Source organism: Melampsora larici-populina, assembly GCF_000204055.1.
Source record: "Melampsora larici-populina 98AG31 unplaced genomic scaffold MELLAscaffold_53, whole genome shotgun sequence".
Lineage (NCBI taxonomy): Eukaryota > Fungi > Basidiomycota > Pucciniomycetes > Pucciniales > Melampsoraceae > Melampsora > Melampsora laricis-populina.
The window spans coordinates 473,125-491,269 of NW_006768817.1; the positions used below are offsets into that span (position 1 = coordinate 473,125).

At 40.9% G+C, this 18,145-nt stretch overlaps 7 protein-coding genes across 7 annotated transcripts; 2 read left to right on the top strand and 5 right to left on the bottom strand.

The window, feature by feature from the left end:
* Positions 1-1,010: 1,010 nt before the first annotated feature.
* MELLADRAFT_111418 (uncharacterized protein) lies at positions 1,011-1,442 on the bottom strand (the record flags this gene model as incomplete). Its single annotated transcript, XM_007415756.1, has 1 exon — positions 1,011-1,442. One exon carries the CDS (start codon positions 1,440-1,442, stop codon positions 1,011-1,013), a length of 432 nt encoding a protein of 143 aa, XP_007415818.1.
* Positions 1,443-2,305: 863 nt separating this feature from the next.
* On the bottom strand, positions 2,306-7,469 carry MELLADRAFT_111419 (uncharacterized protein; the record flags this gene model as incomplete). Its single annotated transcript, XM_007415755.1, has 9 exons — positions 2,306-3,661; positions 3,724-3,913; positions 3,995-5,246; positions 5,321-5,509; positions 5,561-5,833; positions 5,894-6,098; positions 6,158-6,441; positions 6,512-7,278; positions 7,399-7,469. 9 exons carry the CDS (start codon positions 7,467-7,469, stop codon positions 2,306-2,308), a joined length of 4,587 nt encoding a protein of 1,528 aa, XP_007415817.1.
* Positions 7,470-8,471: 1,002 nt separating this feature from the next.
* On the bottom strand, positions 8,472-9,654 carry MELLADRAFT_111420 (uncharacterized protein; the record flags this gene model as incomplete). Its single annotated transcript, XM_007415754.1, has 2 exons — positions 8,472-8,571; positions 9,113-9,654. 2 exons carry the CDS (start codon positions 9,652-9,654, stop codon positions 8,472-8,474), a joined length of 642 nt encoding a protein of 213 aa, XP_007415816.1.
* A 671-nt stretch (positions 9,655-10,325) lies between these two features.
* MELLADRAFT_111421 (uncharacterized protein) lies at positions 10,326-10,842 on the top strand (the record flags this gene model as incomplete). The annotated part of the gene is made up of 2 exons (XM_007415708.1): positions 10,326-10,342; positions 10,485-10,842. 2 exons carry the CDS (start codon positions 10,326-10,328, stop codon positions 10,840-10,842), a joined length of 375 nt encoding a protein of 124 aa, XP_007415770.1.
* A 1,449-nt stretch (positions 10,843-12,291) lies between these two features.
* On the top strand, positions 12,292-13,138 carry MELLADRAFT_57512 (uncharacterized protein; the record flags this gene model as incomplete). Its single annotated transcript, XM_007415709.1, has 3 exons — positions 12,292-12,524; positions 12,617-12,800; positions 12,918-13,138. 3 exons carry the CDS (start codon positions 12,380-12,382, stop codon positions 12,970-12,972), a joined length of 384 nt encoding a protein of 127 aa, XP_007415771.1.
* A 1,473-nt stretch (positions 13,139-14,611) lies between these two features.
* MELLADRAFT_123235 (uncharacterized protein) lies at positions 14,612-15,342 on the bottom strand (the record flags this gene model as incomplete). The annotated part of the gene is made up of 5 exons (XM_007415753.1): positions 14,612-14,637; positions 14,729-14,794; positions 14,883-14,984; positions 15,074-15,133; positions 15,210-15,342. The coding sequence occupies 5 exons, from the start codon at positions 15,340-15,342 to the stop codon at positions 14,612-14,614; spliced, it is 387 nt and encodes a 128-aa protein (XP_007415815.1).
* Positions 15,343-17,363: 2,021 nt separating this feature from the next.
* MELLADRAFT_123329 (uncharacterized protein) lies at positions 17,364-18,101 on the bottom strand (the record flags this gene model as incomplete). The annotated part of the gene is made up of 5 exons (XM_007415752.1): positions 17,364-17,389; positions 17,481-17,546; positions 17,636-17,737; positions 17,825-17,884; positions 17,969-18,101. The coding sequence occupies 5 exons, from the start codon at positions 18,099-18,101 to the stop codon at positions 17,364-17,366; spliced, it is 387 nt and encodes a 128-aa protein (XP_007415814.1).
* Positions 18,102-18,145: the final 44 nt, after the last annotated feature.

Here is an 18,145-nt window from a genome sequence, read left to right on the forward strand (position 1 = left end):
TCAGGGTGCATACCTCGCAGTGCACTATAGCTGTGCTGTTGCAGAACTGTCAAACTTGATGTTTGTCCAAGCAAAAAGAGAAAAGAAAGATAGAATTGGTCAACTTCAATTGAAGATCATCTTTTCGATCTTTAGTATATGTCAAAGATGATGGATCTTGGTCAACTCACCATTGAAAATCGTGGGTTTTACAAAATGTCTTATAAAAGGAATGGAAGAAAGTTTAGAAAAACACATCTTTGAGTCAAACAGGACTTGAGCGTCCTCGTGAGTAAACTCTTGAGATGTCCTTCCTCGTAGTCACGCCCGCTGTGAGGCAAAACTATTCTACGTGACCTGTGAGCAGCTGTGACTGCAGTTGGTTAGTATAACAAGAGTAAAAGTCAAATCGACTAAACTGTCTTGTCACAAGAATTCAATAGCTTTGATGATTGATCCTCCACGCAGGAAGATCGATCAGCCTTGGCGCACCAGAAACTGATTTTCGTCACTTGTTCCTTATGAGCCGTTGGATATGTACTCATGTTTTGGGTCCACGTGGCTCGTTGGCTTGATGACTTTGCTGTGATCCATCAAGGACACAAATCAAGAACTTGATTTTATGTAAATCGATCCTCAAGATGTCTTTTGAAAGATTGGTTTACTTTCAATCTTTGTTGTACCTTCCAAGAATGGTTCGACCTGTTCACTGTTGAGCAGCTCAAACACAAGAGAAAGTGACTAGCATTCTTGATCAAGGTGGCTTGGTATTTTTGATCAAGATGGCTTACTACAATATCCCTCATGTTGCTCTCTATAAACTTTGCGGCTTTCCAAATTTCCTTGTTTATTGGATACATTGCGCGTAATCGCTTGAATGAATTGTTTAGCTTTGTGTAAAGAGATGTATATCATATTGCATTAAAAAAGACACAAGATAGAAAAAAAAGAACTTTCAACTTGGTTCTGAAGAAGATCATTGATAAACCAGAAGATACTAAATAAGTTTCTAAATAGAGAATTTACAATCATCAATGAGTGACACCTAAAGCAGTTCCTTTTCGAGAGTTCATCACTCTATCATCAGGACTAGAATTCAAAAACGCATCAGATCTAACAGGTTGATAAAACCTTTGAGAACTAGCGATCATAAAACATCTCAATGAATTCAAAGGTGGTTCAAAAGGTGGTAAAGTATTCGAAAAATCTGAAGGTGATAAATATAAACTAGTAGTAGTAGTAGTAGTAGTAGTAGGAAACGAAAAAGGTTCAAAGAGAAGAGGTTCAGGTGTTTCGATTCGAGCTGATGAGTTTGGAAGATTCACATTCGGATTCGGATTCGACTCATTCGTTGTGGATGGTATTGATGGTGTGGTACTGAGTTTATTGAGGGTAGAGGATTGTCCGGCTTGAATGCGCATTTGAAGCTTTGAAAGCTTCTTTTGACCTTGAGGAGCTGCCATGGATGTTGTTGGTCGAACTTGAAGTGGATGGATGCTGAATCAAAGTCGTAATTATGTGATTGATGATTAGCCGGAGTCAAGTCCTCTTTCTTCGTAGGATGATGTTCGTGCAGGGTCTCACCTCCTTTGCCAATCTTTCGTGAATGTTCAATCGCTATTCTTAAGCTGGGTTGGAATATGATTGAGAAATTGGAATCCCACTCCAAAATAGCCAGCGACTCGGCGAGACTCTCTTGTCTGGATCTGTGCGGCGTGCCCTTTTGCTGCACCCTGAGTGAGAGACACGTGACTCAGAACAGATGACCCGCTCAACCCTGATTGGATTTATACCCGTTGGCAACTTTGTCAATGTAATAAAACACCTCACGTGTATGCAAAGCATTGATCATCACCTTGATCACGCAGTTGTGAAGAATAAAACTTGCTTATAAAATTGCAAAAAAAAGTAAAGCTTGCCAATTCAACAAATACAAAGGGAAAAAAAACTTCTAATCCATCATACACAACTTTCTACATATGTAACTTGAAAAAATGACTGTACAACACATTAACAAAAAAAAGATCAAACTAATTAAAAACATTCACCAAAAACGCTTGCAAACTTTTTTTCTCCTTCTTCTCTTGTACTTCATTTATCTGATCAATATGTACTCTTTAATTTTACTTTAAAAGATTGATATCATACATGAAACTTCCATTTGTGATTGACTAATAAAAAAAACACACACACTCAAACATATTTTTTACTGCAAAGATTAAACAACTAATACTGCACACAAACAAAAAAAAATCATCACAAAAAAAAAATCCATCTTCTTTCACATTCACATTCTTACCATCTCTTTCAATTTCATCTTGTCCATTCATGATTTAGGAGAAGAAGGTGGGTTTTGAGAACTAAACCTTTTTAATAATTCACTAGCTCCAAACGAACCAGGCATCACTTCACTCTCTTTTCGTTTTCTCCATGTTCCAAAAAACGAACCAGACAATCCACCAGTATTGCCACCATTGTTAGCCACACCAATCGAAGTCGTAGGTGATCCTGCTATCTGTCCACCTTGTTGTATAAATTGTCCACTCCCTCCCATACTACTGTTACTCAGACTACTACTACTATTCCTATTGACGTTAAAGGGTATTCCTCCTTGGTTAGATCCAGAAACACTCACTCTTCTGTTGGCTAAATCTTTTGCTCCGACTACATTGGTAGGACCGATTGCCAAAGGACTAGGTTTATCACTGGATAGAACAACAGATGGTCGAATATCATTGTCTTTAGGACTCGAGCCCACGTTCTTTTCAGACGACACTAATGTGGTTGAGACTGTTGTGAAACCTTTACTAGATGGCGAGGCAGGCTGTAGGAGTTTCTTGATCGCTGGACTGATGTGAGACGAAGAAGCAATCGATGAAGCTCGGCTGTTGGATCGTGAAGCAGTATGCGCCTTGGGAACAGGTCTAAGCCGAGGTTTCAAGGGAACTGGCATTGTTGACGAGAGGTTCGTTCTTCGAGATTGAGACGAAGCCACAGACAGATTGGTAAGGAAGGCAGGTCGAGCAGATTCAGAAGGTTTGAATGCACTGGGAGTTTGAAGATCGTCCAATGTCTGATCTTCGGGAATGGCTTCCGATACTGGGATCAAACTTGTCTGAAGGGGAACCGATGCGTGACTTAGTGGTGACTTTGAATAGCTTTTGGCTAAGCTTAAGGACAGAGCCGATGGTCCTGTTCTACGAGATGGTGGGCTACTGGCAGTTGTGCGAACGGAAGAAACAAATGGCGAGTCTCCTGGAATCTCATTTGCTGGTGGCGAAGGCGGAGTGTCGATGACAGTAAATTCAGATTGAGTCAGATCCAATGGTATTTCAACTCGATGAGGATTTGAGTGTGAGGGAGCAGAGATTGATGTCTTCTCCTCGGGTGACGTGTTAACAAGTGCCGGTGTAGTTGACGGTGGCGATTGTCGGCTCTCGCGATTGAAAGTGGGTCCACCGGTGCTGTGACGTTTACCACCCGAGGTGCTGATCTGAAGTGCCATCTGAGATGGTAAAGTAGCAGATCTACTGGGTGAATGCTTTGTGACCGAACTAGGTTGACCTAATCCAAGTGAAGATTGAGTTATCTTTCGAGGGTTTTTTTCAACACTCCAAGGTTCAACTTCCAAAAGAAAATATCGAGTTCCAGCTGAGAGAGCATATGGGTTGGTATCGGGATCCTGTAGAGCATAAAAAAGATCTCAGATAAAGGGTTGGGAAAGATGCAAGAAAAGTAATATACCTTTGGGTCCACCATCTTTTCCGTCAGCGAGATGATACGCGCAACAAGCCATTCTCTAGATTTGATGATGGGCGCAACCGCATCATTTGCTTGTAAGAAATAATGTGGAAAACTGACATTGAAAGCCGCCCATACTTGAGCTGTTGGATTCCGTGTGGGTAAGAATAGTGCCAAGTCTCCCTTTGCGAAACTGTGTGATGGGGTATCAAGAAGTCATTATCAAGATGCTTAGCAGATGCCGTGAGATTCTCTGCTATAACAAGGCACTCACTCTCTGAAAGTTATTCTGACATTTGCCAATTCCTGAGAGCTTTTGGCTCGTTCTCGGTATCCCTTGCTTTCCTTCATCCATTTCCTTACAGTAAGTGACAGGTAATCAAGCTTGTTCTGCACCAGTTCAACGATAGCTTCAGGATCACGTTGTGCCAACTTGTCAATAAAGGTACCGAACTCAGGTGACGATGGATCAGGTATCGAGGAATCATCTGTCGCTGGTTTGGCAACAACAACGGAGTTACTTGAATCTTGTGCCGGTACAGCGGATTCACCCAAAGCTGTAGAAGTTGCAAGTACAGCCTTGTGAGTTGAGCCAGGACGGGGCATCGATTCGATTCGGTCAACGATTTTGCTGTTGACTAGGTGATAACTCTGTAGTATAGAAACCGCGGCTCGACAATGAGTTTCCAAGCGCATAGTGGCTTCTCGAGTGTCCTCCGTAAGTTGTCGTTGCACCTTTGCATGATCTTCAGCCCGAAGTTGGGATTCACGGTCCATTTCTTCAATGCGTAACTTCTGTTGTTGGATGGTGTCATTAGCATCGTGATTGCTCTTCTGCTGTTCCATCAGGTCCGACTTCAACTGATCGATCTCGTTTTGCATCTCTAGCCGAATACGTTCCGCCTCTGAAAGTCGATCATCCATCGATCGTACACTGCTATCTACACGCTCTGTAAGATCTCTGTTGCTGTCGAGAGCTTGACTGAGTTGACTTTCCAATTCGGCTACTCGGTCTTGAGAGCCTTGAAGTTGATTCAACACGTGGCTGTGATCCGAGAGCTGATCTCGATGACGAGCTTCTAGATCGTGTAACTCCTTTGTTGCATCGTCAGCAGTAGCCCGAGCAGAGATTAGTTGACGTTCAGCATCTTGCAACGATTTGCTTCGGGTCTTCAGTTCTTCCTCCAACCTTTCAACCGCCGGCCTTAACCTCTGGACGTCAGCTAACAAACTCTCACGTTCTTGAGTCGATGTGAGAGTATCGTGTGCTAATCGTTCGCATTCTTCTCGGTGCTCTTCTTTGGATTGTAGCAATTGTAATTTGAGATCTTCAATCTTCTGTGAATGCAATTTGAGATCCGATTGAAATTTGCGAGTAGAATTTTCGGATGAAACCTTTTCTTGCTCTGCTTGTTGACGTAGATCCTCATTGATAGCTTTCAACTCTGTTACTTCTGACTCTAAACGCTTTGTCAATTCGTTGTCTACCGGGCAAGATGATGTGCTTAGTTGACTTTCGGTGACAACTAAAAGGATGGAGGAGGAGCATCAATATCGCGTCCTTGAGCAAAATGGGTGAGCCCATAAAACTGAGATGTACCGATTCTCTCCACTGCTTGTGCAAACGCGTTCTCCATACTCTCCAAACGACTAAATTGCTTTTCTACCAAGAGTCGGACGTCGCGAGCAGGTGCTCTGGCCAGCTGAAGATCATTATCCTGTTCCTTCTCAGGACTTTCCTCGATGCTCCGTAAGCTACTGATGAGATCTACATGTCCATACAAAAAACCTAATGAGCAATCAAATCACATCTTCATGCGCTTTAGACAAAATGGCATACCATCAACGTCTGCTCTGGTCAGTGGAGGCAGATCCCCTACATTCTGTACGCTTCGACTTGAATCCTTGGGCCTAGCTCCATTGATAGCTGCGCTGTTGACATTCCGAAACTCGAACTCAATCGTTGGGACATTGATATCATCCAAACCTTCAACAGTAAATGGCATCTTGCCTCCGTAGTCCGCACGATAGGTGACCCTGCGTTTACGCTCATCAGCGGTCAGTTTTGAAAGCGCGTTGGATAATGCAGAGGCATAATCAACGAGGTGGCGTGCTACCGACCGTAGAAGTGTCAATATTTGCTTCAGTGAATTGATAGACATGGTAAGCTTACAGAATTCTCGTCTCCTCACAACCTCGACAACTGTTGAGGCGTATGAAGTGACAAAGTCTTTAAGCCTAGCAAGGTGTTTGAAAGCATCGGTGCGCGTGCTTAATTCGTTGTCTAGAGCTTGTACATCACTACCTATACAAGACATGATACCTTGCAACACCGATATCCTGTTGAGCGAATGTACAAGATGGTGCAGCCAAAAGTTCTACGAGGTCCTCATTAGTTTGGTGCAAAGATGATACCAGCTTGGGGATGGATTCTTACTTTGCGCTCCGCTAAAAAGGCTACCCTCTCTCGCGTGTCATCATCGAGAATGACAAGCTCAGTGAAAGATTCCGCCAGCACCTCTGCTTCTGCCTCTGTGACCTGTAGAATCTGGTGGACGACCTCTTCGATTCGCTGAAATCCCTCTTCAGCATCCCTCTCAAGCACATCCAATTCAGTCAAGTCACAGTCCGGTTCGCAAAGTCCATTACGAATCGCCATCGCACCTTCGTCCACTTCTCTTGACGAGTCTCTGATGCGTTCGAACCTCTTACAAAGATCATCTGATGAAAACAAGTCAGACATCATGTGCGCAAAAAGTCGGCTCATTACCCTCAAAAGAAGAAAGCTCACCATAGACTTTCAAGCACCTGTCCCGGATTTGCGTAATGCGATCTTCCATCACATAATCGCCCATGCACTTCAATTTCGCTGTTACAGGTGTTCCACTACTACCAACAGCGCTGCCAGAAGAAGTTGTACGACTGAGCGTACTATTCGAAAGGAGTTGAGGGTGAATCTTCACCAGTCGTGAGAGTGCTAGAGCAGGTGCGTATGCTTCAAGAAGTTTCCCGTATCCTTCAACCAGAGGCTGAGCAAAGGTCTCGAATGCTTCCCATGCACCTTTAGGTGATTCTCTACATTTGTCAAGATTGTTTAAAGCAGCTTCAACAGCAGATTTCTGAGCTCGAATGTGCGATAGAAGTAATAGGGTTGTACGAAAGTGAGCTGAACCGGAGGTGTGGTGTGCTTTGGCTAGAGTTGTGTAATTTCCAATCTCTGTATCAAGATTTGAATTGAATTGACGAATTGGAGGTTCTAGGGCTTCTTCTACATGAAACAAAAGTTCTTCCAAGACTTTATTTGGATCTGCTGAGAGGTAATTCCTATCGAAAGCATAGAGAAGATGAGTTGGATCCTGTAGGGTTCTTGGATGTGGTATTAATGCAGTAGAAGAGGATGGCATAGGATTGATTGGAGATGAAGTTGGAGATCGATGTGTATCTAGAATTGGACGGAGAAGGGTATCGGTCAATTGAGATCCAAGTGAGTTCATTAGGATTAAGTCGTCGGCGTCTAGATCCATCGCTGGTCCAAGTATATCTAGAAGCGCAGATAGCCTGTGTGTGATAGCATTTTTCAACACCTAACATCAAGCAAAGTAGGGTTTCTGAAGAGATGGTCTTTGGGGTAGGGGAAAGCTTCTTTAGCTTGTTTAAAAAAATGAAAGACATTCTTACCTATCTACATTTTGAAGATGTTGTTTGGTAAATTCGAATGTCACGCCATCGTGAGCTCTAATGACTCTCATCTTGATGATTTATTGAAAACTCGAAATATGCTTGCTGATAGAGTAAAGTTGAGAAAAGAAATCTTGCTTGATAATTAAAAGTTGAAGAAAAGAAACGGTTCGTTTAGCATTCGTACAAATAGGCCAATGAAGTTATAGTTCTTGTTGGATATGTAGCAAAGGGAAGTTATTGAGAATACGATGAGTAGTTGATGAAGGTAGTGATCAAGAAATCAAATTTAAACATTCTCAGTAACAATCCTCAGTTTTCAGTATAAGCATATTCAGTCACTAAGTATTACTTAACTGCACCCTAGCATTCGATGCCAAGCTCATTGAAAGTTTGATTTCGGGATAAGCCAACCTGAAGTTGAACCCACATGATCATTGATCATCAATCCAATGAACCTCGAATTACATATTCTCGTACCTGTCCTTACTTGAGAACTCTTGAGCAGTCAGAGCTCAACTTCCAGCCCAGTCATCTGCCTCATCACCCCTATTGAACAACAATCCATTCATCACTCACAAAGCTTTACATACTCTCGATCTGACTGGCTCGTATGCTGTGCTGTTTCAGATCAAAGGAACTTCACTCAGCCTCTTGAGCCTCTTAGTAATCTGTTGAGATCTAAACCCACGCGAAAGAGAATCACACAGTGGACTTAGTCTTGACGGTCGACGATCGCTAGAGCTCCCGATACCCCCTCTTCTTATCTCTCTCCAAGATGATCAAGTTGAAAAGCCACATTGTGATATACATTCATACGATCAGACTATAGCGTGAGTGCGATCAGAATCAAATCCTCAAATGTCTCTGGACCTTCAATCGCGTAGAGATTGAACAGGATTGAACCCCATAAGATGTGTCGATTTCCGAAAAACACATTGTGCACGTTCATCAAAGTAAGCTATAATCTACATTTCACAAGAGAGTGACCAAGAGTATGAATGAGACTTCTCATGGGATCATCTGATCTTGGCTATTACATTTTCAGAGCTGAGCAATCAGAAGTACTGGAATCACCAAACAACAAACATGAAAGGAATGATATCCCTAAAGTTAGATGTCAGGCTGTAAATCCCGATATAGGCCGTACTGGCAGACTGCCGTACTGGCAGACTGTTGATCACTTTCGACAGACAGAAATCAGTACCCGGTACAACACCATAACCAGTCACATCATACATGGTATGATGGTTTTAAATTGTAGAGCATGACTTCCTTTAACAATAGATTTACAAATGACACTGAAGAATTAGACATCCACAAAGGTAAAAAAGCTTACAAATCAAGTTACGATTTAGAAAGGAGACGTGTTTTCTGTATGTATCCAGGTAATTTTGTAATTCTAGTTTCGTCAAACTAGTTATGTATGACATTTTTGAATTGAGTAATGATGATGACAATTCAGGGATGGGGATATATCCAAATAACAAGATGACGAAGATGAGTCAAAAATGAAATAATAGACAGAACATACGATGTGATTGAACAAAAAGGCGATTGCTTCCAGAACGGTCAAAGGGACCTCTACTCTGACATGGGCTGTTAGGACATGATTGTAGTACAAACTCTACTTCAAGATCTTCGATGCGGCAGGGGTTTTGATGAGGTCGACAGTGTTGGTGACCTAGATCTATATATACACTTTGATCTCGACCTTAAGTTCTTCCAAAACACTCCTTTTTCATCATGTCCGACTCCCACCCTACAATCTTCGTGATCTGATGCGTTTTGGTCTACTTCGATCAAATCTCGCATCCTTTTAGTTTTTACCGATCGGGGGCTGTACTCTTGTAACTCATGTTCTTCACCACTTTTTTGTTCGTTTAAACAAACACTTCCAAGTGCACATTCTAATTCAGAAGCACTAGAGTATTTGTTTAATCTTCGGCGAATCGGTTTTGGGGGACAAGAGCGAGACACTGCGTTTGTTTCTTTTTCTACCTCAGCAAAAGCAAAAGAGGTGAACAATGACATCGCAGTGATACTGGGAGCCGGTCGAATTTGACGAGGTGATTTCGAGTCTTTGGATCGATCTCTTCGTTTGGCATTAGGCGAAGATGATCGACGCGGGTGAGGGTAATAGAGATTAGGTTCGCGTGCGCCAAGTGGTGCATCAGGACATCTATCTGTTCTAGGCGTCACTGGGGTCGTACAACGAGAGGGAACGCGATCGGGTGAAGTGCCAAAGAGTGACATGATATAACGCCGACTGATGATAGCTTGGGAATTCCCGTGATTATCTATCTGCCGAGATAGGCACTCGGTTATCCGAAACTGTGGAGAGGACAGATATGGATGTGTGTATGCGTATTAGTGAAATCCTTATCAAGCTGCTTATCGGTCAACTTTGCACCAGTTGCGATAAGCTACAACCCGCTACATCGCGAAACAAGAATGTTGGATGTACTCACTATGCAGTTAAGTATATACGATCGCTATGGATGCGCTGACCGCCGGTAGGGTAGATGTATGCGTCACGAGACCGAATTTCGCGGCGGAAGTTACCCGTTATGCAGGTTGACGAGAAAAAGGTACAAAAGTGGAATATATTGATCAATTGCGGATGGTGGAGAAGTCCGTCAGGAGGATATGGTGTCCGATCTTATGGCCACCCAGCGAAAGACTTCTGGCGTGAAAATCGGATCAAGGATAATAAACAAGATAATTGTTCCGCAGTGCTTGTGAAGATTGCGTATGGAATGTGATCTAAATATATGTGCGCCGATAACCCTTTTTGGAAGAAAATTGAGGGTCGCAAAAGGATGTGATAGAAGTATAATGAGTTATTAGCAGCCCGATGAATTTGGAAGGCAAGTTGAAGTCGATTATATATAAAGTTTCTTCAGCCCCCAAACCCTGATCCAACGATGTCGAGAGTCAAAGGGTGAGTCTAGTAAAAGATATGCCACTTGTATAGTTTGAGCTGCAAACGATATATTAACCCTGTGTAAAATAAGAGGCGTTGGCTCCGGATTGCGACTTCAGAGTTCTAAAAATATAAGACTCACTTTATCAACGATCGATAGGAAATTTCAGAGTGTCTGGTTCGATATGTTAGGAGTCGAAGGGGCTCTAATCGATGCGGGTGTGCAAGGAGAGCAAGCGATCCAGTTAAGTAAGGAAATCGGAATGAACTTTGAAATCAAGGGAGACCAGTTAATGTGGTTTAAAGTACAATTCATCGGCTCCGTTCAGTTCCGGTTCATGTGGTCTTCTGCAAGCAAATCGAAAGGGACCACGCTTGATTTGAAAGGGGAAGTCTGCGATAGTAAAGTCATGTTCATGGATAATTTTATTTGGTCACTACAACCTATGAGTCATCAAAGGGAACTCCAAACCTTGGTATTCATATGTGGGAAAAATTGTGTAACCCCTAACCCATGAAGACATCAACAAAAGATGAATGTATACAACCTCAAAAATCAGGAGACACGGAAACAAAACTGAGATGACGATGGTACATAAATTCTTGCCAACCATGCACGCAACCCTGTAGGCTGAGCCATTCTAGGCTAGAAACCATATCTTCAGAAATCGGAGTACGTAGCGAACTTGAGAAATTGTTTCATGTGTTTGCCCGATATCCATCAGGTCACTTTGTTTTTGCATTCATTTTACCTGCTTGAACTAGATATCCAATATTCAATATTCAATATCGATTTTCTAAGTCTCACTCGATTTGAATGCAGCAAGTTGCAATCAACTTCAGCCGAATTAGATACGTGATGCTTGTCCCCATGGAATTAAAGCTGTGATCTGTCTTTCATGAAATACTAGACACATGCGGAGCTTGACACGTATATCGACGAAGCTCTGGTACTTGTGCAAGTCCTGAGAAGGAATCTGATCAGAACTGGATCCAGAAGACACAAAGGACAACAAGTTTAAAATAAGATCGAGAGAAAGTCTTTGATAGGGACCAGATTGTGGTACTATACATTTTTGTGTTTGTCAGAAAAGAGATAACCACTTTGACTTACCTGGTTTTCCAGGCACCTTGTTATGAGGGGAATTGGATTGAATAAATTAGGTAGCGCATATAGGATTTCAGCACCATAGAATGCAGCTGGCGTGATATAGAGACCAATGAAGATGATGAAAACCTCCAAGAAGATTGAAAGGATAACATGATGATATACGTTGGTAGAGACCAGATTTGATAGACAGTGACTTGTGCTTTGGTAGGACGATTGATACTGATTCAGCAAGTTATAGAATACGAGGAGATCTTTGAACAAGAAAGCTTACGAATTTAACAGCTGAACGGATTCCAAGGACGAATGCTAGCTTGAGTGATGATATTTATTAATTTGACAAAAAACTAACCTCCACATGATGGGTTTTTATACCTCAACAATTCCAATAACAGCGCACGTGATGGGTAAGCATAATATAGCCTGCACCCTGCAGCGCTCGCATGGTTGTTTGAATAGACAAGAATTTGGTCAAAGTGGGGTTGATGACTTCTAAGAAGAACAAAACCTCTATTTGATACTTCTCCTTTGCGGCCAAGATCTGGTTCGAAGTTGAAATGTGCCCCAGCCAAATGCCAAGAGTGACAGAGTCAGACTTGCATGAAAATGTTGATGAAATGCATTTTACAACATCACATAGATTGGGGCGGGTTGAAACAACTTGTATTTACGATCCCCAAGAACAAGCAAATTGTCAAATGTTAGAACCTGGATCAGATATCACCGGCATCTTCCTTCAAGCACTCGACTTTGTAGAACACCATAAACTCGCAGTAAGTTCTATCCATATACATATTCAATCCCCAAAAAGAATCCGATCGTAAATCATAATTGATGATGAATGTCTACAGATCTTTGCACATCTCGTTATACTAGCCATCTTCACTGTTTATTCAATCACACCCACCTCAAGCTCATCTCAGATTCAAGGAAAGAAGAAACCAAAGATGTCTGGTATTGCTAGTACTGATGCTAAATCTACTGAACCTATCGTATCACTTAATCCTCCTAAAGATGATCCATTCACTTTACAAGAATTGTCTCAATATGATGGTACCGATCCTTCGAAGCCGATCTACGTAGCTATCAAAGGTACACAAGTTGCTTGGGATTTATCATTTCTCTTTTTCTCAAGAAACAACAAGACTTATTGATGTGTTACTCAACACTTTTTGCTCGTTCAGGGATTGTTTTTGACGTTTCTAGTAAAGCTGAGATGTACGGACCATCTGGTAGCTATCGGATCTTTGCTGGTAAAGACGGTAGTAAAGGCTTAGGTCTCAGCAGTCTCAAAGCTGAAGATGCTATTGCCGATTACTCATCACTTGGTCCATCTGAAATGAAAGTATTAGATGATTGGGTTACTTTGTATGTTTTTGATTTGATTCGTCACCTCAGATGTGTTAAGCTTCTGAAAAAAGCTTTATTTTAATGTCTGATAACTAATGATGGCGTTATGTTCCTATGAATCTTTAAATCCGACAGTTTCAAAAAACGTTACAATATTGTTGGTCGAGTAACTCAAACATCAAACCTATAATACTATCATCGTACCTCAAAACAATTTATTTCGCTATTTTCAAACAAACAGCTTTGTATTCAATTACTCAACCACGATCTCCAGAATGTATATCCTAACTTTCTTTCATCTACGAATTATCCTTTGTTATCCTGAAATGATTAGATAGCAAAGTGAACAAGATGTTACAACACTTTTTCTGACCAGAATGACTTATCTTGGTCAATTCAAACTATCGACATAATATGTTTCCATTGTAGCTTCGATTGTCTGGTACTATTCGACTTGCTTCTTCGTCGCGTATATGTGCACAGTATCCAAGGGGCCGCACATCATGAATGTGCGAGGTGCACAATGACGTGCGTGCTTTATGAGTCCACAGAATGCCGATCTCAAGGATGGTCAAAAAGATTAATTGATCTGCCATCATGATCAACGATCACTTGTTTTCATCTCATGTGTTTCTTCTTCTTGATCATCTACTCAGAGATCTCAGATCAGAGTGATAGTTTGAGTTTTGCGGTCTCATGACTTAAGTTCTTGCCGGTGTTCTTATGTAAGTTTGTAAACGTGGCTTATTGAAACTTCAATCTTTTTTCAAGTTTTCTGATCTTTACCTCATCTGAATCTCTCTATACTAAATCACTCATGTAATGAAACAACACCGCTCTTCACGGCAATCGGTTATCAGCATGTCGAATCGGAAAGATCTATCATCAGTTTCTGGGCAAAATAATTTGACTACTGTCCTTTTTGGTCAGATCAAACATCACACCTGATGAACAAACGATCATGGAGGGATGCGGAGGTGTTGAAAGTCATCAATTGAGAGATATCCATTATGATATCAAAATCCAAAACAAGAGCACAAACCAAATTAAATTATCTTTGAAAAAACCTTTCAGTCGTTCTTTTTTCATAACTTCTGAAGGATATATCCGCTGAGCAGCTTGCTTCGTACTATTAAAGCTTGGTCGATTATAATTTTTTTTTCAAATCCGACATCTTCATTTCAATAAACACTGGACTTTGCAGAGAACCACAAATTAGCAGCAAGCCATTTCCTCCACCTTTCAGACTAAAAAACATACAATGAGGGAATTCGATTGAAGATGGATTCCTCAATGTGTTTGCACGTCTCCTTTTACTAACATTCTTGACTGATTAATTAATCATACCGACCCCAATTTGATTTCAGACTCAAGGGAAGGAAAATTAGGGATCTTCGAATCAAATACGTGTTTTATTTAGGTAAAAACGAAATCTTCAAAATCCAATCCACATTGATACCCATTCATGAATGGTGTAAAGATTATGTGGATGGTATTTCTCAGCAGACAATTTGAGATGAAGGTGATACTGAAGAATTTGTAATTGAATGTGGAAGGAATGTGTCTTTCAAACACAACAGATCAACTTCAAGTGCCTTACTTATTTTTACAATATCTGATATATGATACACCACAAGAGAAATTTTGAACTGAAGACGATGTTGAGGTGGATGGAAAAGTTACACAAGATAGATGATAGATACATGATAAAAAACAAAGATGGCTTTTGTAGAGTTTGATGGAATACTCTAATTCTCGAAGGGTGCCTCGCAAGCTGGGTTCCCTGGAGAAGAGCTTACGAGAAAAAAACACCTGACTGTCATACTTAGTTAAGGTAGAGCACAATCTCCACAAGCTATTAGAGACAATGGATCAAGGGAAACTGAGGTTAGAGAATGAACAAATGGGTTTGGTATTATAAATAACGAAAAAGAAGGATAACTCACTGATGAAAGGTACGTTCAAGACTGAATAAGGGCATTGATAACTTTGACCACCTGAGTTTGTACATTCTATAGAGCGAAAACAAAGGAATCACAAGTTTGTTCATAAAGATTGAGCTTTGATTGAACAATGAACATGATCAGATATCTGACTGACCGTAATGTCCGCTTTTACCAGGCTTGTATCCTGAACATTGTTGTTCACTTTGACCGCCTGCACCGTTGTGTAAACAACCCTTCATTGGAGCGAATTGTCGACCTAGGTGGAGAAATGAAATTTTGATATCAGTTTGAAGGGTTATTAGACTTTGAAATGTAGATATCAAATAAAAGAAGAACATTATTTACCATTATTACTACATGATGAAGTGAAGCAGGTGTATTTTGTAGCATAGTCATCCTCGCAAACTTTTTTTTTCGGAAAACCAAGAATCAATTAGAATGTAATTCGGAGTTGGAATTGAAAGGGAAAGATGTCTCTTACTTGATGTGCGTGCGGGTCTTTGTGATCTATAGCTGGTTTTACAATTAGCTGCGTCTGCATTAGAAAATGCGAATTGGGTGATAGAGATACCGATGAAGATAATAAAAAAATTGGGAGATTGGAAGGATAACATTTTGGTATGCAACAATAGAGACAAGATTGAATAGATTTGTGGTTTGATGGAACGAGTAGTACTGATTTAATAACGCAAATTGGAAGTGAGGAAAGTTATCAATGAGTACGCTTATGAATACAAAGAGCTAGATGGATCGGATCAGGTATGGTCAAATGATAGCTTTAGTGATAAAACGTATCGATGTAATGATTGATGTCGGCTACAGACCTCAACAACATCGAGTTTCTATACATGAAGAAGAAGAAGAATTAAACATTTTTCCTTGAGCTCAGCATCAGTATTGCTGCCACTCTGGGCGTTTCAAATGCAAGTTCAACTCGGCAAACGTAACTTGGGGGCTCAGAGCTTGCGACTAGAATTGTGTGATTATTGAGTATGGCCCTGGGGCATCCTGATCTTTAATGGAGCTTGACTAGGCAACCTCGCCGACTTTCCTGAGTCTTTCAGTGAAAACATTGATAACAAGAACCAGGTCTTCGGCGCCCAGCCGTCACATAGCTTGGGATGTGCCATAGCACAAGCTTGCAACTTACAGCCACATGCATACATGCATTATTTGAGTATTGTTGGACCCCATGGGCTATACACAGTCAGCACTTCTGGGTCCATCAGCTTTACCAATCAAATTCTTTTGTTTTGCTTGAATTTCAGTCCCTCTTTGTGACAAATCAGCACAACCTGCCTAACAGTCCACATTTTTTGTTGTATTGTGGGTGCAAGACCCTTGGCATGCATCTTGTCATGTTGTTTGCACAATTATTTGTGTAACTTAAGGGATCTTGTTGTGTTTTCCTGCAATGCAACATTGTAAAAAACCTCAGAAAGTATGCTTTGACAGGTTTGATGTCAGTACTAATGTGTTTTTCTGTGACTGTGGCACAATTATGGGATACAAAGTAGACTCCAGGCATGTGCCTGGCCTTGTGTCCGTAATCATTTTGGCTGTAAATTTTGATTTCCTGGGCAAAGGCCCGGACACGGGATTCAAATCTACAGCCAAGAGAATTCAGAGCACAAGGCTGGGCATGTGCCTGGATTCTACTTTGTACCCCCTAAATGAAGCTGCACATGCTTTGTGATATACCATTGTGTTAAGTTGAAACAAAATTGAATTTGTTGCATAGTGCCTGTTGTGTTGGTGGAACTCCGCTGCCATATCACAATACTTGAATTGCAGACTTCAGCTAATGGGACCCCCCTATGTGGTGTCTACCTCTGTCATCTTAAGCTTGCACTTGCAAGACCTTTTTTGGCATGACACTTTCACGTTCTGAAGCCTGAAGGCACCAGTAAGACATCTATGTGCTTTCCATGTGTTGATGTGCTATTTGCCTCAGCGCAGCCCTGGGGAATTTCTTTGTTGTATCTTGGAACACACAGTACTATTGTGACTTTGGGTACCACCAATCATACACTCAGAGCACACATGGTACTGACTGTTCATGCTCATCATCCAATTTATGAGAAATTGTCCAAGGTGTTTGCACATCTCCTTATACTGGAATTCTTGACTGTTTGATTAATCACACTGACCCCAGTTTCATCTCAGACTCAAGGAAAGAAAAATTGGCAATCTTCAAATCAAAAATGTGTTTTAGATAAAAATGAAATCATAAAAATCCAATCCCCATCAATATTGTGGATGGTGTAAATATTATATAGATAAAAGACCCCAGAAGACGATTTAAGATGAAGATAATACTGAAAGAGTTGTAATCAAATATGCAAGGAACATGTCTTTCAAACACATCAGATCAAGTGTCTTGCTTAGTTTTACAATAACTGATATATGATACAGAGCAAGAGACATTTTGAACTGAAGATGATGTTGAGGGGGATGGAAAATTTACACAAGATAGATGATGGAATACCTGATAAGAAAGAAAGATGGCTTTTACCTAAGTAGAGTTTGAAGGGATACAACAATCGTAACTTGACCTAACTGTAATTCTTGCAGAGTGCCTTGGGTTCCCTGGAGAAGAGCTTGCGAGAAAAAATTGCCTGACTGTAAGACTTAGTTAAGGTAGATAACAATCTCCACAAGCTATTAGAGTTGATGGATAAAGGGGGACCAAGGTTAGATGATGAAGAGATGGGTTTGGTATTATAAATGATGAAAAAGAAAGATCACTTACTGATGAAAGGTACATTCAAGAGTGAATAAGGGCATTGGTAAGTTTGACCACCTGAGTTTGTACATTCTATAAAGTGAAAACAAAAAAAATCACAAGTTTGGTCAGAAAGATTGAGCTTTGATCAAACAATGAACATGATCAAATATCTGACTGACCGTAATGTCCGTCTTTACCAGGCTTGTATCCTGAACATTGTTGTTCACTTTGACCGCCTGCACCGTTGTGTAAACAGCCCTTCATTGGAACAAATTGTCGACCTAGGTAGATGGTTGTAATTTGATAGCAGTTTAAAGGCTTATCAGACTTTAGAACACAGATATCAATAGAAGAAGATCATTATTCACCACTGTTATCACATGTTGTAGTGACGCAGGCGTATTTTCTAGCGTAATCATCCTCGCAGACTTTTTCCGGAAAACCAAGAATCAATTAGAATGTAATTCGGAGTTGGAATGGTGTTTCTGTTTAAAGGGAGAGATTTATCTTACCAGATGTGAGTGAGGGTCTTTGTGATTGATAACTTGTTTTACATCTAGCTATGTCTGCATTGGAAAATGCGAATTGTGTGATACAGATGCCGATGAAGACGATGAAAAGTTTGGGGGATTGGAAGGATAACATTTTGATATGCAACAATAGAGACAAAGTCGAAAAGATTTGTGAAT